This window comes from Leopardus geoffroyi, chromosome A1 (assembly GCF_018350155.1).
Source record: "Leopardus geoffroyi isolate Oge1 chromosome A1, O.geoffroyi_Oge1_pat1.0, whole genome shotgun sequence".
Lineage (NCBI taxonomy): Eukaryota > Metazoa > Chordata > Mammalia > Carnivora > Felidae > Leopardus > Leopardus geoffroyi.
This window is the reverse complement of record NC_059326.1, coordinates 178232693-178257671: the sequence shown is the minus strand read 5'-3', so window position 1 is coordinate 178257671 and position 24979 is coordinate 178232693. Positions and strand designations below refer to the sequence as shown.

At 38.8% G+C, this 24979-nt stretch overlaps 1 protein-coding gene across 5 annotated transcripts in view; it reads left to right on the top strand.

Moving 5' to 3' along the window:
• Positions 1-327: 327 nt before the first annotated feature.
• RANBP17 (RAN binding protein 17) overlaps positions 328-24979 on the top strand; it is a 330532-nt gene continuing 305880 nt past the window's right edge. For 2 of the 5 annotated variants that reach the window (XM_045501687.1, XM_045501675.1), the window contains exons 1-5: positions 374-512; positions 9633-9779; positions 13302-13392; positions 21464-21630; positions 24659-24724. In XM_045501687.1, the coding sequence (XP_045357643.1) occupies positions 495-512; positions 9633-9779; positions 13302-13392; positions 21464-21630; positions 24659-24724 (489 nt within the window). In that variant the 5' untranslated portion in view covers positions 374-494. Of the gene's footprint in view, positions 513-9632; positions 9780-13301; positions 13393-21463; positions 21631-24658; positions 24725-24979 lie in introns of all 5 variants that reach the window. The other 3 variants (XM_045501695.1, XM_045501698.1, XM_045501681.1) reach the window with 3 other exon arrangements.

Below are 24979 nucleotides of genomic sequence, written 5' to 3'. Positions count from 1 at the left end.
CAGTTGTGGAGATGGGAGCATCTGAAGCCATGGGCAATAATTGTGCTGTAAGGGCTTAAGCCATGGGCAATAATTGTGCTGTAGGGCTTTACTCCCATAAAGTTTGTGGGAGATGTAAGAGAGCCAGGGGTCCCGGCTGACAGTTAGGTTGCCATGGTTGTGTCAAAGGAAAGATGTCAGAGGTCGTGACCCACCTGAGGTGGCAGCAGCGGTTGAAACTTCCGTGTGGGGGGCAGTTGAGATTCCCAGCTTCCCCAGGCAGGCCCTGCCCCCTCCGGACCGCCCCCCGCGCTGTCTCCGTCGCCCCTCCCCGCCCCGCCAGGCCCCGCCCCGTCCAGCGCTTCAAACGCAGGGGCCGCGAGGCAGAGGCGACAAACGTGCGAGCAAACCAGCGGCGCAGGGACCCCGCGGGCGGCTGGGGTTTCCGCGGCGCCCGCCTCTGCTCCCTCCCCTCGGGCGCTCGGGGCGGCCGGCCGGCGCCGCCTCCCGGGAAGATGGCGCTGCACTTCCAGGTCAGTGCGCTCTGCACCGCGGGTCCCCGCTCCGCCGCCTCGGGAACCCGGCGGGGCGCTGCGGTCTGGAGACTGAGGGCCGAACACCGTGGCGGAGGCCGCGGGGCCGCTGACGGGGCTTCGTAGCCCCAGCCCCCGCCCCGGTCGGAGACTCGGGCACTGGCCTGGGCTGCACACCCCGGGCCCGGGCCCGAGGAGGGGACGGCCAGAGCTCTGGGGTGGCGGGTGGAGGGGCAGGGCCAGGTTCGGAGCTCGCCCTTCGGGGGAGGTTCGGATGCTGAGGACCTGCGGCGCGGGAGCCCGAACTCGTTGCTCGGGGCGCGGCGCGAAGGGCGGCTCTGGCGGCGCCCAGGCAGGTGGGGAGCCCGGCCGGGCCGGGCCAGCCTTCCCACCGCGTCGCTGGCCGCCGCTCAATCGCCTGACTTCACACGGTTGGGACGCAGCTCGCGAAGGGGCTGGGGTTCGCCGCAGGAGCGGCGGCAGCGGTTGGATTTTAATTGGCTAGAGCGGGCAGGAGCTGTATCTGTAGGGAGTTGCGAAGGAGTGCTTCGCGGGAGCCTTATTGGAGGAGGAAACGGGGGCTGCGTGCCCGAGGAGCGTGGAGATGATAAGGACGGGACGCGTGCTTGAGTAGGAAGGCTCCCGTATTCTCGGGCTGCACTGGCATATGCATCCAGTTATTCATTCAACAAACATAGAGCTTCCCAACCGTGTCTCCAAGCACTGTGCACAGTTCTGGGATAAAGCATCTTACCATCCCTAACCTCATAGAATTTACAGATAATTACCGTATATGTGAAAATGACATGGTAAGACTAACCACAGGATACCATGGGAACATTGAAGATGGGTCGTCAACCCGGTGTGTGTGTGTGTAGAGAAGTAGTGAGGCAGAGCTGTTCTCAGAGGGGATGCTTTGAGTTTCTTTGAGCTTCCATTCTTCCACTTATTTATTGAGTTGCTACTTTGCTAGGCACTGAAGACAGCTCTAGCAAAACTGTGATTTCTACTCTCAGGGAACTTGCAATCGAGTGGGTCTTGAAATAATTGTAGGAGGTAGCCCGGTGAAGAGGAAGGGCAGAGTATAGAGGCAAAATGACCGTGTGAATGATGGCAAAGAATTGTGGAAGAACATGGCACTCTGCAAGAAGTTTGGTCTGGCTGGAGCATAAAGTTCATATAAAAGGAAAGCGAGAAGGGGAGGCTGTGGATGGCAGCAATGTCCTTGGAGGGGTAGTCAGCTTCATAATGTGGTGACAGTGTCTGTATGTGACACGTTCCTTTTGTAGACTTCATTGGACCGCCTGTGGTCATACTGGCTCATTTCTTATTTATTGATTTCTTCCAAGGGATCTTTTCTTTCCAACCAGCCACTCTCCTGTCAGGTAATTGACAGCTCTAGGATTTATAGACCAGGAAGTAGTGAGCCCCACACATTACCTTTTGACTCCTTGCGGCTTCTGAGGGCATCCAGGTCAACATAATGTTATTTATTTCCATTTTGGTAAACATGCCCTCTGGGAAATTTTCATGGGAAAAATCTTGCAGGGAGGACTTAGGAGTTATAAAAAGGTAATCAGGTGTTCATAGTTCAGGTGTAAATCTTGAGGGTAAATTAAAGACTGTGGTGGAAGTTTGGAAGTTTTCAGACGTAGAAGATGATGCATAATAGTAAATCACTCAGTCCCGGAAGACTTCTTCAGATTCAGGTAGAGTGTTGGAAAAATTAGCTGCTAATGCCAAAACTACCTATGTTGGTTTTCCAGGAATGTATTTCACAGCAGCTTGAAAGTATAGATGGACAATTAAAGATCACAGTTTTGGGAGCCAGAAAAAAACTCTGAAACTTCTCAGTTTGAAGCATTGCCAGCATATGAGACCATATTGTTCTCCAGTTAACTCCAGGAGCATTTATTAATAATGATAACTGGTACCTAGCATTTTAAATTTTCACATGCTTATTGTAGATTTTGAGCCCCACAACTAATTTGAGAGGTGTGCATATATATATATATACACACTTACATGCATGCATATACATATATACGTTTTATTCTTGAACACACTGAATCTTAGAACCGTTGTGACTTGCCCAAGGCTATAGAGTTAGAATAGACATAATAACTCATAATTCTATATTCTTTCATGTCAATATCTTACTGTCACCTACTCACCAGGGTAGCTGGTCCAAAATTACGCCATTAGGGCGATGAGTAAAGATGTGGACTTGTGTAAGGTGAGGTTAGGGCGCTTCTCCACAATCTTTTTCACATCATGGCATACATAAAAAATGGTAATGGTCTGGTTCATTGACATAAATTGCTCATAGCCAAAAGCCTGGCAGCCTGGAGGGCAAAGGGATCAATAGCCCAGGCATACCATTCAAGGTACATGCATCCTGGTTAGGAAGCTGTAAGTGAGTTAGGGTACTCTGTCCCAAAGGAAGCAATGGATCTGGGTTACCATCTGAGATGAGACAGTCCAGATTGGGAGGAGGAAGGCAGAATGAGGAAAGATAGAGCTGGGAGCAGAGTGAGGAAGATAGAACAGAGGGATTGAGGAGTGCCTGGGCGGCTCAGTCAGTTAAGTGTCCGACTCTTGATTTTGGCTCAGGTCGTAATCTCACAGTTCGTGGGATCAAGCCCTGCGTCGGTCTCCACGCTAACAGCATGAAGCTTGCTTGGGATTCTCTCTCTGCCCCTCCCTGTTTGTGCCTTCTCTCTCTCAAATAAATAAATAAATAAACAAACAAACAAACATAAAAAAATAAAACAGAGGGATTGAGATGAGAATCAAGAAGTGACATGAGGAAAAATTTAGGGTCCCCAGTTTGTCAATCTTTTTGCTTTCAGAATTGTTCCAGAAGCAGGGACTATGGCCATGCTTCTTAATATGCAGCCAGGCTGCCTGATTTAATCTAAATGAGATTGTGAACTATTGTAAATGTCCTGGTAACATGATGGAAAAGAGGTTTGGGAAAGATCATCCTGGCAATATGGACTTGAATGGGAGAAACTGTAGATGCAAGTCCAAGATAGTGTTGTATAATTTATCAGTAACTGAAGGGATTATTTACAATTTATTGTGAATCTGTTGTGTGCCAGGCATTGGGTTAAGCTTTTTGTGTTTGGTATTACTCTTCACAATTATTTTGGAAGGTGGGTCTTAACTACCTGCGGTTTCAAATGCGAGGTGTTGAAGGATTAAATAATTTGCTTAGGGTCGGTAAGTAGGTGGCAGATTCCAAAGCTGCCACTGTCATTCCCAAAGAAGCTGCTGAAGACATCCAGGGCACTGAAGGCCACAGTTAGAAAATACTGTTCTATTGCTATGTTGTCTATGAATATCCTGTAGAGGTGAGTCTGAGTCTGTAGTTAAAAAGAATTGCTAAGATTTTATAACAAACTAGTATATCCTGGAAATAAGCTACACTGCAAGCTTAAAGGATATAGTTTGCAAGACTGCCCTCACTTCTTTCTGACACCGACTGCATATTGAGAGTTTCCTAGAACTACCCTCAGATTTGATAGTTTATCGAAACGACTCAAAGAATTCACTGAAGGCTGTCATATGCATCCAGTTTATTACTGGGAAAGTACACAGATTGAAATTGATTAAAAGAAGGGATGCAAGGGGCAGAGTCTGGGAGGGTTGCAAAACAAAACTTTTACTGTCCCTAAAAGTAAAACTTTTACTTTTAACTGGGACATGTTACGCTCCCAGCCTGTATGTGTGACCGTATGCTTTGCGTATTGCAAATCAGGGAACTTTTTATTGGGGCTTCATTACATGGTCATGATGGACTTTTCATTGCTCATGTAATTGACCTCAGTCTTTAGGCTAATACCATGTGATCCAAAGCCCCCACCCTTAAACACACAGTTGGGCTTTCTGATGTGGCCAGCCCCCAATGTAAGACTGTGGACTGTGCACCCTCCAGCCCCTTGCACCTGAACAAAAATAGGCCTATCAGATATAATATAGGTTACCTCCTAGAATCTGAGGGTAAAGCCCAGACTTTTCTTTGGGTAAGGCCAAACTCTTTAACTATACAGGAGGGACTAAGGAGGAAGAAGTGACAAAGTTAACATCAAGGTTATGAATCTAGATCCTAGTCTAGACCTTTGAAACCACTGAAAACAGACACTTGAAGTGGAAGTCTGTGGGAAGTATGTTCAATTCAGTTTCTGACATTTTGGGGTTATTTTCAGCATCTTTCTGAATTTTCCAAGAGGGAGAAATTGGTAGATATAAAAATGATGAGCAGACAGAGTTGAAAGTAGGGAGTAGGACATCGTCTGCTTATCTCCTTGCAGGCCAAAGTAAAGGGTGGCAAGGTACCAGGATGGTAAGGAGAAAACATGTTCTTGAGGCATATAGACTTGTATTTATTTGGCTTAAAATTGACTATTTACGCCATACTTGATCTTGAGCAACTTATATATATTTGATCTCTCGGCCTTGGTTTTTTTGTCTTAAAATGGGTGGGCTAAAAATATGTACTTTGTAGGAGCCCATTTGTCAGGATGGGTTGAAAAATAAAAGAATGGGAATACTTTTGTAAACTATAAAGCTCTAAAAACAGATACTATCCAATATATTGTAGAAGGAAGAGTTTCTAGAGACCCTGGAATAAGCTTCCAGGTATGCTCAGGAAAAGGTAGTAAAGGGAAGAAGAAACAAAGATTTGTGGGAAAGGAAAGTATTTTCTGTTAATGGTAATCAAGAAGCTTAATTCCAGATAGCAGGAAAGATACAGAGAAGTAATTGAGTTTTAAATTCAATTGGGGTAGAATTTTTCTGGTTCATTCTTTTTCCCTCCCCCCGCCCCCCCCCCCAGCTTATAGTACGACATAATTGGAAAATAATAAACCACACATATTTAAGTTGTGCAGGAGTTTTGACTTGTGTATACACTTGTGAAATCATCACTGAAATCAAGATAATGAACATGTCAATCACCCCCAAAAGTTTCTTTTTATTCCTTTGTAATCCCTCTTACTGTTCCCCCATCCTGTTCTGCTCTCCCTCCCTCCCTGGCCAGAAACCTGTCATCTGCTTTTTGTTCCTATAATGCCTTCCAGTATATACTCTTTTTGTCTGGTTTTGTTTTTGTTTTTCTCACTATCTACCCATTGGTAGATACATGTGCGGGAATAGAAGAAGTCACATCACTTACGGGTTAATTATATGTCAAGCACAAAGGCCAGGGATGAGGTCATAATAATGTAGAAGATCCTTATTCAGATTATAGGCAGAATTATGTTATTGTTTCTTAGGCTATGGAAGTTGGATGCTGTCTGTTTGTATTTGATAGTTATTGTTTGGGAGTTAAGTGATGTCCAATTCTACTTGTTCTGCCTATTAGTTATTTTTATGGGCTTCTAATATTGCTATTAAGCCTTGTAGGAGCTTTGATAACTCAAACCTGATTTGTCAGCAAATCAAGAAAGGATCCATTTATCTGAGGCATTCTAATGTTAACCGTATGTGTAGACATCACTGTTTTTAAAAATTTTTTAAAGCTTATTTATTTTTGAGAGAGAGAGAGAGAGAGAGAGAGAGAGATAGCATGAGCAGGGGAGGGACAGAGAGAGAGGGAGAGAGAGAATCCCAAGCAGGCTCTGCGCCGTCAGCACAGAGCCCAATGCAGGGCTTGGACCCACAAAACCGTGAGATCATGACCTGAGCTGAAACCAAGAGTTGGATACTTAACTGACTGAGCCACTCAGGCGCCCCAGTGTTTAAAACTAAGATGCAAATTTATTAATTCATTGTGGAAAAGTCTCTCTTTATAGATTCCCTGGAAAGTCAAATGCTAATCAGAAGATTTTTTGGTCAGTCAGCATTCACCACATTGTGAGTGTTTTAAATGTTTAGATAATGCCTTTCCACCAGGGTAAGGATCTTTAGGTATGTATCCTTTTCTCTAAAAAGATTTGATATGCCTGCCATGTGTTTCATTATTATCATTACAGTGAAAGAATGACTCAATTTTTTTGCCCCTTTGTTTTAGCCTTTTGTAAGAGAAAGTTCAAGCCTCTCCCATTTTATCTTGCACAGCCTTTCAGTTAATACTCTGAAATACCTTTGGAAATAAAGGGGTAATTTGTAGTATTGTTGATTTAAATGAATACTACTTAAATATGCTCCAGACTTACTTTGTGTTGAAGTTCTCTAAATCAGTATAGCAAAACAGACAAAATAATTTCCAGAACTTTCTGGAATCTTTCCAGATATATTTACTTAGGTCCCATTGATTTGATCAATATTGTATTTGTATTAGTTTCCTAGTACTGTGGTGACAAATGACTGCAAACTGGGCGGGTTAAAACAACAGAAGTTTATTGTCTTAAACTTATGAAGGTCAGAAGTCTGAAACTAATGTGCCAGTAGTATTGGTTCCTTCTGGAGGCCTTGAGGGAGAAACTGCCCTATGCCTTTTTCCTACTCTGTGATGGTTGCTGGCAATCCTTGGCGTTCTTTGGCATGTAGATTCATTATTCCAGCCTCTGCCTCCTTCTTCACATGACCTTCTCCCTGGTGTCTCTCTGTGTCTTTGCATCTCACACATACCTCTCCTTTCTTTTATGAGTCATTAGACTTAGGGCCCTCCCTAAATCCAGGATGGTGGATTTGCAGTGACCTTTAATGATTTGCAGTGACCTTTATTTCTAAATAAGGGTACATTCAAAGGTACTAGGGGTTAGGAATTAGACCTTTTTTTTTTTTTTTTTTAACATTTATTTATCATTGAGAGGGTACATTCAAAGGTACTAGGGGTTAGGAATTAGACCTTTTTTTTTTTTTTTTTTTTTTAACATTTATTTATCATTGAGAGGCAGAGAGAAACAGAGCATGAGCATGGGAGGGGCAGAGACAGGAGGAGACACAGAATCCGAAGCAGGCTCCAGGCTCTGAGCTGTCAGCACAGAGCCTGATGTGGAGGCTTGAACTCACAAACCTTGAGATCATGACCTGAGCCGAAGTCGGAAGCTTAACCGACTGAGCCACCCAGGTGCCCCTAGACCTATCTTTTAGAAGGATACAGTTCCACCCAGTACAATATTATTATTAAGTCATATTAATAAACAACTAGCCTTCATAAGGAGTACTATGTGCCAGAAGTTATGTGACCCTTATTCATTTCATCTTCCAAACAAATCCGTAAGATTGGTTTGAGTCTCACTTATTTTGCTGCCTTTTGTTTTTAAACAGTTAGGTCACTATTTCTGGTCCAGTTGTTTTTGAATCCAAAGTCTACTTCTTCAAAGACTCTTAGACCTAGATGAATGCATGACAGCAGGATCAGCTTGTCATTAAATTTTCTGGCTATTACCAGCTCTAAAATTGAGCCTTTCAAATTTATTAGATGAAGGAAAAGACTTCCAAGGTTGATCATGAGCCAAGAGAGAGAAAAAGGTAGCTCTTTCTGTTTTTGTATTTCTTACCCTTGGAGAAGATACGGATATTTGTATGTATTCATGAACCATAAATTTTCTATACATTTTAATATTATGAGCATTATGGGGCAGTACTCTGAGGGCTTGCTGGGCCAGCCTAGTTGGGGGAAATGTGGAAAATGTGGCGCATTGGAGGTCCTTTATCTTCATTTATTCATTTGAAACCTTTCTTTTTTACTTTCAATCTAGCAGAAAATTCTCAAGTCTGGGATGTTGGGCTCTGACCTGGATAGGAAGTGGAAAATGCCATAAATGAGCTAAGAAGGAGAGAGAAGGAAAAAGAATAAAAGGGCTAGAGGAAGTCTCATTTCAGTGTTTTGCCCGTATTCCTGTTAGCCAAAGATGTATGTATTTGAGAGAATGTTTGGACTAGTGTAGCTGTAAGGCCGCCACATAAAAATTCAGGCCAGAAAGGATAAAAAGTGGCATTTCTTTAGGAATATCCTATTACCTTCATATGACTACTGATACTGAAATCTGTGCCTTTTATTTTTTTTTTGTCCTCCAAAGAATTAATTCTATTTCAAGTTCAAAGTGAAGTAGTTTTGGGGCACCTGGGTGGCTGAGTCAGTTAAGCGTCTGACTTTGGCCTAAGCCATGATCTTGCCGTTCCCAGGTTCAAACCCCGTGTCAGGCTCTGTGCTGACAGCTCAGAGCCTGGAGCCTATTTCAGATTCTGTGTCTCCCTCTCTCCCTGCCCCTCCCCCACTCGCACACACTCTCCCTCTCTCTCTCTCTCAAAAATAAATAAACATTAAAAAAATTTAAAAAAGTGAAGTAGTTTTTGTCAAGTGCCTTTAACAAAAATTGTTTTAAGCTGGAAGGAATGCTGATCTCATTTTCCTCTAGATTTTATCCATGTGTTTTATATCTTCAGATGAAATTATATTTCTAAACAGAATGAATTATTCTTTGCGCCTATAAAGTAGTAGGCTACAACATGATAACTAGTTATTACACTGCTAGAAAAAACATGGGGTTAGGTCATAGTTCCTGAAAATCATGACAGTTTGCCTGCAGCACTATGAGTCATTAGTTCAGAAGCCCCAGATCAGTGTATATTTATAATTATCTTTGCTTTTTTATGGATGGATCCATTGAAGTTCTTGCAGTTTGAGAAATAATGTAATTGGCATGGCATCTGCCACTTGCACTTGATAATCCCTGCCTGCCTATGTCTTTAGCTTCCTTTGGCATCTCCTCCTTGCTGTCTACCAGTGACATTGACCTTTTAATGCCTTGAAATGATTACGTTCTGTTCTGGGCCCTGGTAAATAGTCCAGGCTATTTCTTGGCCTGGACTGCTGTCTAGTCTTTCTTTGTTTGGCTCATCCTTTTAGGATAAATGTTACTACTTTAGGCAGTAACATTTGAAAGTTGTTACTACTTTCATACTCCTTCAATTAGGCAAGTCCTTGTCTTTCTATACTGTTACTTTTCCACCATAGCACTATCAATTTATAAATAAGTAATTTGGAGTTAGGAGATTTTTTGTTCACCACTGTGATCCCTAGTTGGTAGCCGTAGCCCCATAAACATTTATTGAATTGATGAATACAGGCATGGTATTCGCATCCCTCAGGTCCTGTGATTAATACAATTACCTTATTTTTGTTTTTCACTCAAGTAAAATGTTAATTTCTTTTTTCTTCTCAAGAGTTTGGCTGAATTGGAAGTGTTATGTACTCACCTCTACGTAGGGACTGATCTTACGCAAAGAATAGAGGCTGAGAAAGCACTCCTGGAACTTATTGACAGCCCAGAATGTCTCAGCAAGTGTCAACTTTTATTAGAACAAGGAACAGTAAGTATTTGATAACAGCGATTAACCATGAAAGACCAGGAGATATATGTCAGTGTTAATGAGCTTGTGTAGTTTAGCAATGATAATTGATAGATAGTGCTGCATGTCCTTTTAGTGTAGTTTATTTCACTGTCAAAGAGATTAATCATAGAAAGAATTGGAAAGCCTGGAAAGCAAACTTAGGGAAGAGGCCAAGAGGTGGAAATAGGCATGAATTGAAATAATTTCTTGATTCTTCTTGGCCCTTTTTGATGTCTCATAACAGTAGTGGGCAAAGGTTGCATTTTTAGAAAGTTGATTAGGAGCTTTTTAAAAAAAAAAATTCTAGGTGAGAGAGGCAGATTGTAATTAACTGTGAAACATGAAGGAATGATTCATAGGAATGCTAACTCTTGCCTGCTTCTAGAGATTCTTAGCCATTCACTCGGCAGGCATGGAGCAAATACTTAAATGTAAAACGAGGCCTAGTGCTACCTACTTGTTTTATGCACACGCACCAAAGTAACTTCTAGTTTAGTCGGAGACACATAAATGTGTAAATAAAAAGCTAAAGAACGATATGGTAGTGCTACAGTAGGAGACGGCATGAACTAGAACAGAGGTCAGCAACCTTTTTCTGTAAAGGGCCAGATTGTAAATATTGTGGGTTTTGCAGGCCAAGAGGCTAAATCAAGGATATTTTGTAAGTACATGTATAAGAAGAGAGAAAACAGATTTCCACAAAATTTTATTGTCGAAACTGACAGTATAATAATTGAGTGCAGTTTTTTGTAATACACATCTACTCAGAAGAATTAAATTATTCTTTTGGGGATAATACATTTTACCTAATTGGGGTTCAAAGTTAGTATTTCTGTCATCAAGTTGATTGCTGATGTTCATGTGTTACTACAGATTCTGTAATGAAATTTTTTATATTCTGTCTTTGAAAATGCCTTTTCACACAGATAAGTACTGCCAAGTATTGATATCAGTCCATAAACATGGTTTTAATTAAGCACATTCATCACTTAGAAGGCATTTATAGAACTCTGTTCAAACTGCTCTTGATGTTTGCCTTTCAGAATGTCATTATGTTGCAGATTCGTCCCTTCCAATTGAAGGTTAGGTGGAAGCTCCTCAATTGCTCAGTTAAATGGATTTTAAAATATGGAAATTTCCTTTGCACTTGCATCAGGGTCTGAAAAATGCTGCTGGAACCATAGTTGGCGCTCAGAAAACATACCCAAGAATAGAGATCTTGCCACTTTTAACTTTGATGGTGTGGAAAGTATATAAAGCAGCTTAATACTAGTTGTGATTGAAACAGTGTTTAGTTATTATGAAATGACTTTGCTGCATTATAAGTTTTGTAATATAAGTACTAAGCACTGTTTGCCTTTTAGGCAAGTTTGTAACTTTAGGGTGAATTCATTAAATTACATTATCAAGTTTGCAGCAAAAGCTAATTTTCAAAGCCACTTCATATTCAACAGTGGTGGTTTAAAATGGTTCTTCTCTTCAGAAAATGTCAGTCTCAGCCCTGAGCTAAACAAAGTTGCAGTAAAACTTTACCTCTGCTAAGCTATTTAACTACTGTGTGTGGTGGGTAGGGGGTGGGTGGGCAAGTCAGGACTTTCAGCTCCTATTTCTGACAGAAATTCACAGAACTGAATGAAGATAAGTTCACCAAAGTGAATTGAAGCCTACTGTTTACACCACCTATTCATTAACACAGGATAGACTCAAATAATTTACTACAAAGTATCTACTGAAGAATAATACAATGAAGAATCATAGGTTTTAGACTCTTACATTTTTGTAAGCTTTTTAAGTTTGTACAACCAAGCCCTTTTCTGTTCCATCTATTTTTACCACCACTCGTGACACATCTTAGCAGATACCACTTCAGGTTGCACACAATTAGTGTTTTCTCAGTTTCTTTGAAAATATTTCTGGCCTGTAGTTCCACACAGACTCTTCATGGAGGTCTTTAGTCATTTCAGACTTAGCATTGACTTCTGGAATAAGTGGATAGTATTGGTAGCAGTATGAGCAGAATTAGTAAGGTCTGTCAGCTGGTCAGGAACTAAAGAGAACTTCCAAATCATTTGCTTTCTTTAAAATGGACTTTCCATGTTGCTCTCACGTCTTCGATTGCTTGAGCATTGTTCTCATTGAAAGGCTAGTAGTCTGAGGTTTATTTTCTCTGCAGATATAACTTCAGCTGCTACAATAAAATAATGGTGATTTAATTAATTCTCCATTGGTAAATGACTTTTCTTGCTTGGCTAACAAATGAGTCACTTCAAAACTTTGGTCTCAGCCCCATTTTCTTTTTGTGAGGAAATTCCACCGTGAGGAGATACGCTGTTTTAATTTTCTTCTTTTTTTGGACTTTTGATTTCCTGTGAGTTAGGAATACTGGCATGAATACTTAGTCTGATACTGTCAATACATAGTCTTCTAGGACAGCTATAGTGCCATGAAGAGCACATTGCTCTGCCATCTAATTCAGTAACAAAATTATCCAAACTCTACTGTGCCTTAGAAGTTAGACATTTGAAATCTGCTTTTATCTTTTCTTGTTTTGACATGATGGTTATGTACTCGTAATAATCAAAGGTACATGTCATGGCGATACCTATGACACTCTAGCCGCTATGGAATTATAACTATATTAGTGCAATTTATAATGCATTGAGCAGCAGTAGGTGGCAATGAGTGCCACATACAGTCTGTCTCAGCTATTCCACTATGCCGTTATAGCATGAAAGCAGCTATAGGTAGTATACAAATGGGTGAGCGTGGCTGTGTTCTAATAAACTTTATTTACGGACACTGAAATCTGGGCTTCATATATTTTTCACATGTCACAAAATATTATTATTATTTTTATTTCTTCCCCAACTGTTTAAAATTGTAAAAACCATGCATAGCCCACAGGTACCTTGCAAAAACAGATGGCATTTGATCCACGGGTCTTAGTTTGCTGACCTCTGGTAAAGAGAAAAAAAAGAAACAAGAAACTGCTGGAGGTATAGTGAATAACTGAACCAATTTTGAAGGATTGAGGACACTGTTAAGATAATTGGTGGCCAAAGAGTACAATACAGTAAGACATGGATCTGATGGGGTGGGGAGGTCAGGGTGGGAAAGACACTGAAAGGATCTGAAAGGCTTTTGTGGTTAGAGGATGGTAAAGAGTGGAACCAGGTGAATTTGAAGAGCTAATCAGAGGCCAGAACGTACAGTACTGTGTAGACATGGTAGGAGTATTTTATTTGAACTTGATCAAAATAATTTTTTACTGTTGATTATTTACTGCTGTTTGGAAAAGAGACCTATACCTTCCTCAACTACTGAACTCTTACGAGAGATTGTACACATATATGTGTATTTACATATATATTTTATTCATTGTAAATCTTGCCAGTTTGGAAAGCCGGAAGAATTTCCCTTATTGCTTAGGAAAAGTTCTATCATAGTGTTTTGATGATTTCATTTGTGGTAATAATAAATATAATTTATTATTCCTTACAGACATCCTATGCTCAGCTCCTTGCAGCAACATGTCTTTCAAAACTTGTTAGCCGAGTCAGTCCTTTGCCAGTTGAACAGAGGGTAGATATCAGTAAGTGGTTTATTATACTTTTTATGAAATTGTACTTTATTCTTTTAATGTACAGTTGACACACAATGTTACGTTATTTAAAATTACACTTTAAAATAATGTTTTCCTTTTCAATATGTTAAACTGTTAATAGGCATGCAAGTTATTTAAAATTCTGTTATTTTAAAGATGAGTTGTCAAGTCTCCTTTATCCATCTAGTGGTGTACAATGATGTATTATACAACAATGTGTAATCAAAAAAGCATTTGCTTAGTTTAATAATAAATCATAACAAGCGTTTTATTGTGTGTACTTTTTGGTAAGATTTGTACTATCTCATTTTATCCACCAATCTTATGGAGTGGGCACTATGGTTATCCTCATTTTTTCACACGTGTGTGTGCATGTGTGTGCGTGAGGGGGGAGGGGCAGAGAGAGCGGGAGAGAGAGAGAATGCCAAGTGGGCTCCACACTGTGCTGTAGTGCAGAGCCCTACATGGGGCTCCACCCCACAGACTGTGAGATCATGACCTGAGCCAAGATCAAGAGCTGGATGCTTAACCAACTGAGACCCCCAGGCACCTCTATCTGACTTATTGTATACACACACCCACACATTTTAAATAAATTTTATTTTTTTTAGAACAGTTTTAGGTTTACAACAAAACTGAGCAAAAATTAGAGTTCTCCTGTCCTCTGTTCCGCACACATGTATAGCCTCTTCCAGTCTTAGCATCCTGCACCAGAGGTGCATTAGTTACTGATGAAACTGCACTGACACATGATCATTACCCAAAGACCATAGTTTATGTTAGGATTCACTCCTGGTGTTGTGCATTCTGTGGGTTTGCATAAATGTATAATGACATATCCCCCCATTCTACAGAATAGTTTCACTGCCCCCCAAAAATCCTCCGTGTTCCTCCCCCCCTTCTAACTCCTGATCACCACTGATCTTTTTACTGTTTTCATAGTTTTTGCCTTTTTCCAGAATGTCACGTAGTTGAAATCATACAATGTAGCCTTTTCAGATTGGCTTCTTTTACTTAGTAATATGCACTTAACATTCTCCCATGTCTTTTCATGTCTTGGTAGCTCATTTCTTGTTAGCACTAAATGATATGCCATTGTCTGGATGTACTACAATTTATTCATTCACCTGCTGATGAACATCTTGATTGCTTCCAAGTTTTGGCAATTAAGAACAAAGCTTAAAGCAGGTTTTTGTGTGGACATAGGTTTTCAGCTCATTTGGGTAAATGCTAAGGAGAGTGATTGCTAGATTGTATGGTAACAGTATGTTTAATTTTGTAAAGAATCGTCATACTGTCTTCCAATGTGGCTGTACCATTTTGCATTCTCACCTGCAGTGAATGAGAGTTCTGTTGCCCCACTTTCCCGCCAACATTTGATGTTTTAAGTGTTTGAGATTTGGGCTGTTCTAGTAGGTGTGTTTTAATTTGCAGTCCCCTGATGACATATGATTGAACATCTTTTCATAGGTTTATTTACCATCTGTCTATTTTTTTGATGAGGTGTCTAAGTCTTTTGCTCATTTTGAAATCAGGTTGTTTTCTTATTGTTGAGTTTTAAGAGTTTCTGTAAATTTAGATAGCAATCCTTTATCAGTTAAGTCTCTTGCAAAGATTTTCTTCCAGTCTGTGGCATGCCTTCTCACTCTCTTCACATTGTATCTCGCAGAGCAGAAGTTTTAAATTTTAACTGCGTCCAGCTTATCACAAACTATGCCTTTGTTGTTAGGTGTAAAAAGTCGTTGCAAACCCAAGATGATGTAGGTTTTTTTCCTATGTTGTTCTCAAAGAGTTTTTTTTATAGTTTTACACTTTACATTTAGGACTGTGATCCATTCGAGTTGATTTTTGTGAAGAGTGTAAAGTGTGTGTCTAGATTCATGTTTTTGCATGTGGATGTCCAGTTGTTTTGGCACCATTTGTTGAAAAGGCTGTTTTCACTCCATTCTTTTTTGCCTTTGTTCCTTTGTCAAAGATTTATTGACTGTATTCACATGTGTCTCTGGGCTCTATTCTGTTCTCTTGAGCTTTTCTTTCACCAGTACCACGCTGTCTTGATTGCTGTAGTTTTATAATAAATCTTGAAGTTGGGTAGTGTCAGACCGCCAACTTTGTTCTTCCTCAGTATCGTGGTGGCTATTCTAGGTTGTTTGCCTCTCTGTGTAAACTTTAAAATCAGTTTTATAAATACCCACAAAATAATTTGTTGGGATTTTGATTTGGATTGCATTCAATCTACAGATCAGTTTGGGAAGAACTCAGAGTTTGACAATATTGAGCCTTCTTACCCATGAACGTGGAATCTCTCTCCATTTATTCTTTGATTTATCTATCAGCTTCAGGGTTTTTTTGTATGTTCTTTTTCAAGTTGAGAAAGTTCCCCTCTGTTCCTAGTTTGCTGAGAGTTTTTGTTATAAATGGCCGTTGGGTTTTGTTAAATGCTTTTTGTACATCTAATAATATGATCATGTGATTTTTCTTCTTTACTCTCTTGATTATGTTAATTGATTTTTCAAATGTTGAACCAGACTTGCATAACCTGGGAGAAATCCCACTTGGTTGTGGTTCATAATTCTTTTTATGCATTGTTAGATTCGATTTGCTAATAATTTTGTTGAGGATTTTTCTTTATGTTGATGAGAGATATTGGTCTCTAATTTATAACATCTTTGTCTGGTTTTGTTATTAGGGTAGTGCTGGCCTCATAGAATGAGTTAGGAGGAATTCTCTTGCTTCTGTCTTCTGGAAGAGTTTGAAGATAATTGATACAATTTCTTAAATGTTTGGTAGAATCCACCAGTGAACCCATTAGGGCCTGATGCAGAATAATTCACTGATTCAATTTATTTAAAAGCTACAGGCCTATTGCCAGATTGTCTATTTGACTTATATTTTTTATAAGTATTTAAAATAAATACTTAACTAAAAAGAGGAATACTCATTAAAAGAAATTTGGAAAAAAGAGAAAAGTAGAAACTTACAGCACAAACAACAAATGATGTGTTCCCTTTATGAGTTCCATTGGTTTGACTTACTGCTCTTATTTCTGCACGTTGATTAGAGTGTTTGACATGACGTGTCTGACATGTGTCAGTAGAATAATTGGCGTGCAGTTAAAGCGGAAAATGTGAAGAATTGCCTCAACAGTCACGTTGCCTTTACATCATCTCAAAAATGCTGTTTTTTATGATATGGTCCCAGACTATATATCTCATTACTTTCCAACATTAACTCTGTTGCCAGTTCTCTGTATTCATCACACTATTTTTAACTACCAGTTAAATACCATTTCCACAGCTTAGTACTGAAGTCCCTTTATGAGCTTTTAATTAATGGACGATTCTCGTAGCCATGTGTCTTCATTGGTACTAGCCTGATAGTTGTGCCAGAAGGTCTTCACCTTGTGCCATGTGATTTTTGCTTTTGTGCCTTTCTTATGTTGTTTCTCTAGTCTGGAAGTGGTCCTTTTCATCTTCTGTTCAAATTAAAGTGTAGCTTAAGTTTAATTACCTATATGAAATAGTCCTCTCTTCTGCCTTCCTTCCCTTCAAACAACTTTATTGAGTTGTAATTTATATATCATAAAGTTCACTTGTTCTAAGTGTATAATGAATGATTTTTAGTAAATTTATAGTGTTGGGTGAACATCATCACAGCTCAATATTGGAACATTTCTGTCATCCCCAAAACATCCCTCATGCTCGTTTAGTCTTGCTCTTATACCCCCAATCACTAAGATGATTTCTGCCTCTATAGATTCACCTTTTGTGGACATTTCATGTAAATAAAATCATACCATATGCATCTGACTTCTTTCACTTAGCAAAATGTTTTTGAGATTTACCCATGTTGTAGCATATATCAATATTTTTTTTCCTTTTTATTGTAGGGTAGTATTCCATTGCATGGATATTTGAACTTTTGTTGCCCATTCACTACTTGATGGACATTGGGGTTGTTTCTGCTTTTTGGCTACAATGAATAATGCTGTTGTAAACATTGACATACAAATCTTTGTGTGGACATATGTTTTCTTTTCTTTTGAGTAGATACTTAGGAATGGAATTGCTGGGTCATAAGTAAGTTTATGCTTAACTTTTGTTTTTTAATTAAAAAAATTATTTTATTTTTGGAGAGAGAGAGAGAGAGTACACATGCAAGTAGGGGAGAGGGGCAGAGGGAGAGAGAGAGAATCTCAAGCAGACTCCATGCTCAGTGTGGAGCCTAATGCGGGGCTCAATCCCATGACTGCGAGATCATGACCTGAGCCGAAATCAGGAGTCAGACCCTCAACTGACTGAGCTACCAGGCATCATAGTTTATGCTTAACTTTTCTTTTTTTTTTTTTTTAATGTTCATTTATTTTTGAGAGAGTGTGAGCAGGAGAAAAGTAGAGAGAGAGGGGGACAGAGGATCCGGAGCCGGCTCTGCATGGATACCAGTGGGCCGGATGGGGGCTCAGACTCACGAACTGTGAGATCATCACCTGAGCCAAAGTCGGATGCTCAACCTACTGAGCCAACCATGAGCCCCAGTTTATGCTTACCCTTTTTTTTTGAAGCTTATTTATTTTTAGAGAGAGGAGTGTGCGTGCACATGTGCCAGTGGGGGAGAGGCAGAGAGAGAGAGAGAGAGAGAGAGAGAGAATCTCAAGCAGGTTCTGCGTTGTCAGCACAGAGCCCGACATAGGGCTTGAAACCACAAACTGTTGAGATCATGACCTGAGCCCAAGTCAGGAGTCACATGCTTAACCAACTGAGCCACCCAGGTGCCCCATGCTTCACTTTTAAAGAAATTGTTTTTTTAAATTTTTTTTTTTTTCAACGTTTATTTATTTTTGGGACAGAGAGAGACAGAGCATGAACGGGGGAGGGGCAGAGAGAGAGGGAGACACAGAATCGGAAACAGGCTCCAGGCTCTGAGCCATCAGCCCTAAACTGTGTTCCAAAGTGCCCGTACCATTTTGCATTCTCACCAGCGGTGTGTGAAGGCTCCAGTTTTTCCACATCTTCACCTCATAAGTTTTATCTTGATCTTCTTATGGTAGTTTCTTTTTGGGTCATGTAGTCTCTCTCTCCAAATATTTCCTTAGCTGACTCTCTAGGCACAGCTTATAGATTTTTGTGTTCTTAGAATTTGGAGTTATTTTCATCAAGAATTTTTTGGTTAAATATTGAGGTATTTACCCTCTCTTTTTACTTTTTTCTAAAATACGATGTTAGCCTTAGGGACCAAAGGAGAGATCAAATCTTTCCCCTTTTCCTTTAGATTCTTTTTATATGCTTTTTGATAGACTTTGTGGCATTTTCTTTTTTACTTGAGTTCAGTTAGGCAGTCAAAAAGTAGTATTTCATATTAAATTCCCATAATGTGTAATACCAAAAACATCAGTCTAATGATAGTAAACTCCAAAGACTGTTGGCAAGTTTGGACTTACAGTTTTGAGTTACTCATTACTAGTAATATATATGGTTTGGTAGTATTTGGAAGCAATAAACACACAAAAACTTAAACCCAAACAGCCTGACTTAGTCCCAGTTTGGCCACTGTGACAAGTTATTTCACCTCTCTGACCTTCATATCTTTTACCTAAGAAACAAGATAATAGTAATAATAGCATAATAGCAGTATCTTCACATTGCTATGAGAGCCACATAAGGAGTTTGCCGGGAAGCCCTTCTGACATGCATCAAAATTGCTAAATGGTGCTGTTACACAGTATTTGACACTCAAAGAGCCTCCAGTAGAGAGCTTTCCAACTCTCTATTAACTTTTGTCTGGGAGGTTTTTTTAGCTGTTTTATTTCATTCTCCTGGGTATCTTCTTGAAGATTTCATGTTCTTCTTGGTATGGCTTTTCCCTGTTAATCTGGGGCTGGTGATGATGAGATTGGTGTTGTTTTACTTGGTCGTTACCATCGACACTTAAGAAACTGGAGCACTGTTAAAGGTTATGTAAAAAGCATAACATGCGGATATTTGTAAAGCATTCAGCTAAAATAACAAAAATGTGGTCTATTACATTTTTTTCTGTCTTAGGTAATAAACATGTTAGCCAGTGCCTTTACTTGGGAGTTCTGGGAGGGTGTGTTTATTGGTGCATAGCTAAAATGTGGAAGGTGGTTTGTCTCCTATTTGGTTGTTCTATTATTTTGAGATTATCTTTCTAGTGGTTGCCATTAGCCACATATGGATTCCTTACATCCCCTCCAGGTTAAACATTTTCAAGATAATAAAAATAATTGGAACTGAATAAACCAGATTAGTTTTTAATATTCTGGAAGCAGCATCATCTTCTTAAGCTTCATTATTGAAATAAAGCATTTCAGGTAATGAAGCTTAGGATATCTATATTACTTGAATCCATAGGAAAAACCTTTTCCCGATTTATCTTATTTCTGGGAAAATCTGGAGGCACTCAGGTGGCTCAGTTAAGTGTCTGTCTTCGGCTCAGGTCATGATCTCGTGGGTCGTGAGTTTGAGCCTCGCATCAGGCTCTGTGCTGACAGCTTGGAGCCTGCTTCAGATTCTGTGTCTCCCTCTCTCTCTGCCCCTCTCCTGCTAACACACACACACACACACACACACACACACACACACTCTCTCTCTCTCTCTCTCTCTCTCTCTCTCTCTCTTTCTCAATAAATAAGCACTAAAAAAAAAAAAAAATGATTCTCTCTTCCCCTCTGTCCCTCCCTAGCTCACACGCATACATGCCCTCTCCAAACAAAACAAAACAAAACAAAACATAACAAAGCAAAAAACAAAGAAAAACATCTGAAAATTCTAGGAAAATCTGTGCTTTTAAAAAAATAATGTCTAATTTTTTATTTGTATAATTATATAATCTTGATGTTAATAAAAATTAAGGTTGAAATATGGTAGTCATGAGAATTTTTTTTTTAGTGTCAAGAATCTCACTACAGCTGTCAAGAATAACTATTGAAAGTGTTCTTAGATTTTGAAGTTGTTTCCATTAAAGCTATTTTTAGTTAAATATTGGGGTATTTACCTTTTCATCACTCTTTTCTCCAGTGGCCTGCTGGCCTTTGAGGCCAAAGTAGAAATGGAATCTTTTGTTTTTAAAAAATTTTTTTCTTGTGTTTTTCTGTTAGACTTTTAGTATATTTGTTACCTAAGCCCAACTGCTCAATCCACTAGGAAGCTCAGAGCTGACTTTGCTACCCACTTCTAGTGATTTTGATATATTAACTTTGTTCCAAGCATTAATTCACTATTCTATTCATACTTCCCTTAACTTACATACTTATTTTATCATACCATACTATTCGTATTTTTTTATGCCACATAAACAGGATAGCATACAGTTTTTCTATAGCAAGACATATGCATTCTTAGCCATCATCTTAGCCATGCATTCTATGCCATCATCATTCAATAAAGCCGCAGAGCTCATGAGAGAAGTGGGATATGGAAATAAAACTCAAGCACTTTGTCAGCGACACGTTAAAAGAAAAGAAATCTAATAAAAGGGTAGTAGAGTTTTATACATGTTAAATGGTTGAGAAATACTTAAATAGTATAATACTTAAATAGTATAATAAACAAGCATTTTATCTTGAAGACCTGAATCTTGTTTGTGGATATGGACTTCAGAAGGGTTGTGAGCAATAATGAAGTAGGGAAGGAAGGTGATCTGAAATAAGATGGAAAAGTATCAAAGCAGAGAAGGATGCATGAGGCTGATAACACATGAGGTGAGCTGACCTAGCTACTAGATGTTTGAAGTGTGCATTTCGTGTGGTTTGCTTCATTAGGCCTGATTGCTGTTTTCATACTCACCTGGCAGTTTTTTCTACCTGAAAGCATGTAAAAACAAAAGTGACATTCTCATTATACTCAAATTATCCCCTGATACATAAACCGAATTGGAGCAAATATCCTTTTTTCACTGTCAGCATTATAGCAGAAATAAGTGTATAAATAAGAATGTATCTTGGAGAAAGGGATTGGCTTTTTGTCAAAAACCAGCTGTTTTCTTCACATGATTCATATTATGTTACTGAGAAGTCAAACGATCACGGAATATTTTCTTACAGGAAACTACATTCTTAATTATGTGGCATCACAACCCAAGCTGGTGCCCTTTGTTATCCAAGCTCTAATTCAAGTCATTGCTAAAATCACCAAATTGGGATGGTTTGAGGTTCAGAAAGACCAGTTTGTCTTCAGAGAAATTATTGCTGATGTGAAGAAGTTCCTTCAGGTAAGAAGGCCTAATTATATTATTAGAACATTGCAAGTTGCTTTTTTGGTTTAGAAAACTTCTTTTCTTAAAGCTGTATGGTTTGTTCTGTGGCTACCAGTACCATATTAATTATGATTTATTGCTTATCCTCTGGGCCCTTTATTTTTTTATTGCCAGTAAATGAGGATCATGCCATTATAAAATTTCCAAACCAGAAGAATGCAAATTATATTAGAAACCATCAGAAAATTAGAAAATACACAAAAGTTAGAAAATTTCAAAAAGACCTGTTCTGTCATTTCTAACATGCTAGTCTGTGTGCTACATATACATGAAACATAATATTTTTTATGCATTACATGATGTAATGCTCATTACATCTCTGTGAAGTGGGTTTCATTTGCAGTGAGAAAACTGAAGCTTAGGAAAGTTAAGTAAATTGCATAAGGTTGCACAGTGACCTAGTAAAGCATAGAGCTAGCGCTTTAACAAGTTTTCTGACTTAAGAGATATATTTAACGTTTACATCATACCACATTGGCTATATTAGTTTCTCAAGAATATTTTTAGCTTAAATGATTCAAGTTATAGGCACATTTAACTTACGTGAATTCAGATACTTGGACTGCAACAAATAAAAATAAAAATAAGCCAGAGGACACTAATCTAAATTGTGCTGGTGATTCCACTTGCCTTTCCACAGAATATCACATGTCCTGAGGTGTGATAGGGGAAATATAAATCTGCTCTTTCCAGTCTCCACATACCTCTTAGGATGACCGTCCTGCCTTGCTCAGGATGATTCAGATATTTAAAGATACGTATTTTTTCATCCAAACGGTATCCCTAATTGCGAGAAATGTACTTTAGCTGCTGCTCTGCTGCAGAAGCAGTGATCTGTTACAGTTCTTGAGGAAAAACTGGCGGTTTGGATTGAGAGATGGTTCAGTATTGGTTTACTGGCAATTAGGGGCAATTTGGGCTTTCTGAGATTTTACTTCCTACGCAGTATATCCCTGCATCAGCTGTAACTCTACCATATAGTGCAATTCTAGAAACCTCAGAATATGAAACACTAGACTCTGCTGCTTCTCTTTTATTTGTATTGTTTAAAAACCCTGGTTAGCAAATATTTGATCATCTAAACCTTCAGAGAAATAAATGTACTTTTAGCCCTGCGGAGAGCAGCCCTGGGGCAGAGAGAGAGTTTATTCAGGGACAAATGAGTTTCTCAGTGTTGAGTTGTGCTCGTAATTTTGACTAACAAAATAGCAGCTCTCTCTTGTCATTTACTAAGATCACACACAGCTATCAAGAATCATTGACACAGGGAAGAAAAGACTTCTGAGTTATTGTTTGTTTTTTATATGTATAAAAATTAAGGCTGAAAACTGAATAGAATGAAGTCATTCTTGTTAGCTAACATTTCTCGAACCCTCTTTCCAGTGGCTGGTAACTTGAACTTAAGTTGAGCTTTAGTGTGCTTTTGTCAATTTTGGAAAACCAGAAGAAGCAAAATGTTTTGTCTTCCAAGTTTATTAAAGTATCACAAAAAACAAAAAGCACTTGCTTTCTGGGTAGGACTTAACCTAACCTTGAGTCATGAGAAAGGCAATTGACTTTAATGTTTAAGTACTCAAATATAGTACCACATGGTTCCTTTGAGTATTAACAGCTTCTGTGAATTTTGTACTAAAAATTATTTTAAATTTGCTAAATCTTTAATGGCCTCAAGTTTTGTACATCTTCTTTCTGTTATTGCAGCCTTATTGCTGCCACATTGCAAACATTTATGGCCTTCCTTTCTATATACATACCCAGGAGAGCCTACTGTCCTCTGTGGCAGTCTGTTCACACTGCTGATTCACAAGATAAGGAGCAGAATGTAAATCAACATGATACCTCCTTCACTGAGAAAGACTTGCTATGAAAAATATGCCAACTAAACTAAGCAGTGTACTTATTAGGTACTTAGCTGTTTTATATTCTTGTGCAAACTCTTATCTGGTCATGAACCAGTACCTAGCCATTCTCGGATTAGAATGGAATTTGCAGACAACCAGCTGGTGGTCAGGGAACAGCACTTTGAGGAGCATTGACCTGGTGTACACAGAAGATGGACGATTCGCTAACAGGAAATCTGTGATTCAGTTCAAAAGGTGCAGATTGTCGTGAAGGACTGTAAAGAATTAAAATGCAACAATTATGAGAGGTTTCTTTTGTTTTTTTTATCCTGAGATAATAAATAGAAGGAATGGCCAACTGTAAAACTAAGACTTGAAAAATTTGTCATCTGTGGTAATGCTTTTTTATGATTACCCTATAATTAGATGTTACATTTTTTACGTTTATGCTTCTCGTGTGATTTTACAGTAAGGTGATTTGTTAGTAATGGTGCATGTAGAATCTGAATTTTGATTTGAAGGAAGTTTTTGAGCTTAAAACGGAAGCTGATTAAATTAAAACCTTTATAGAGGCTATGAAACTGTATTCCATATTGATAGTCATGTATTTACCCCAGTGCATTGGGCACTTTAGATGCCTTCATTATAGATATAATAAATGCATACACATGCACTGTTAAATAATATGAAAAGGGCCTAAGTGATCTTATCTGATATTAGATTGAGGGATTTAAATTAATTCCTAAGCTATTTATTAATTATATATTGAGTGCAGCTATCTCAGTAGCCTTTAAGCAAATTTATAGAACTAAAAAACATTTTTTGTTCATGCTCATTCACAGTCTTATGGAAAGTATTAAGCTAAAGTCTTGTATTTTAAGGTTTAGTTTAATATAAGTCCTAGATGCTGAAAACATTTTGTAGAGTATTGTACAGTTCTAGGGTGGGTGAACATTCTTCCTTAATCAACTCTGTATACCTAAATTTATCCTTGAAAAAATGAACCTGAAATTATTTTTGTGAACCTCATAGCAATTTTTCTACATATTTTAATAGATATATTATTAAGAAAATGTGATATTTCAGTGTTTAATTATTTGTTTACAGTTACTTAGGGTACACTTGGTTATTTTTCTCCATAGGGTACTGTGGAGCACTGCATAATAGGAGTAATTATCCTTTCAGAGCTGACTCAGGAAATGAACCTGGTAAGCCTTCCATCTAATAGTGACATGAAATTTGCTAAGTAATGCTGGTGCTTTCATATAAAATGTTTGTGTGGCATAAAACTCTGAAGAATGGTCTTTCTTTTATTTATCTTATTGGTGGGATAATTGGGTATTGGAACATGTTTATTGTTATTGAAAGTAACAGCCATAGTGTAAAGTACTGCAAAGAAAAGGGAATTAGACATGGTCCTTGCTCCATGGCAGTTGGTGAATTGTCCTTGTAGCCTCTGTATA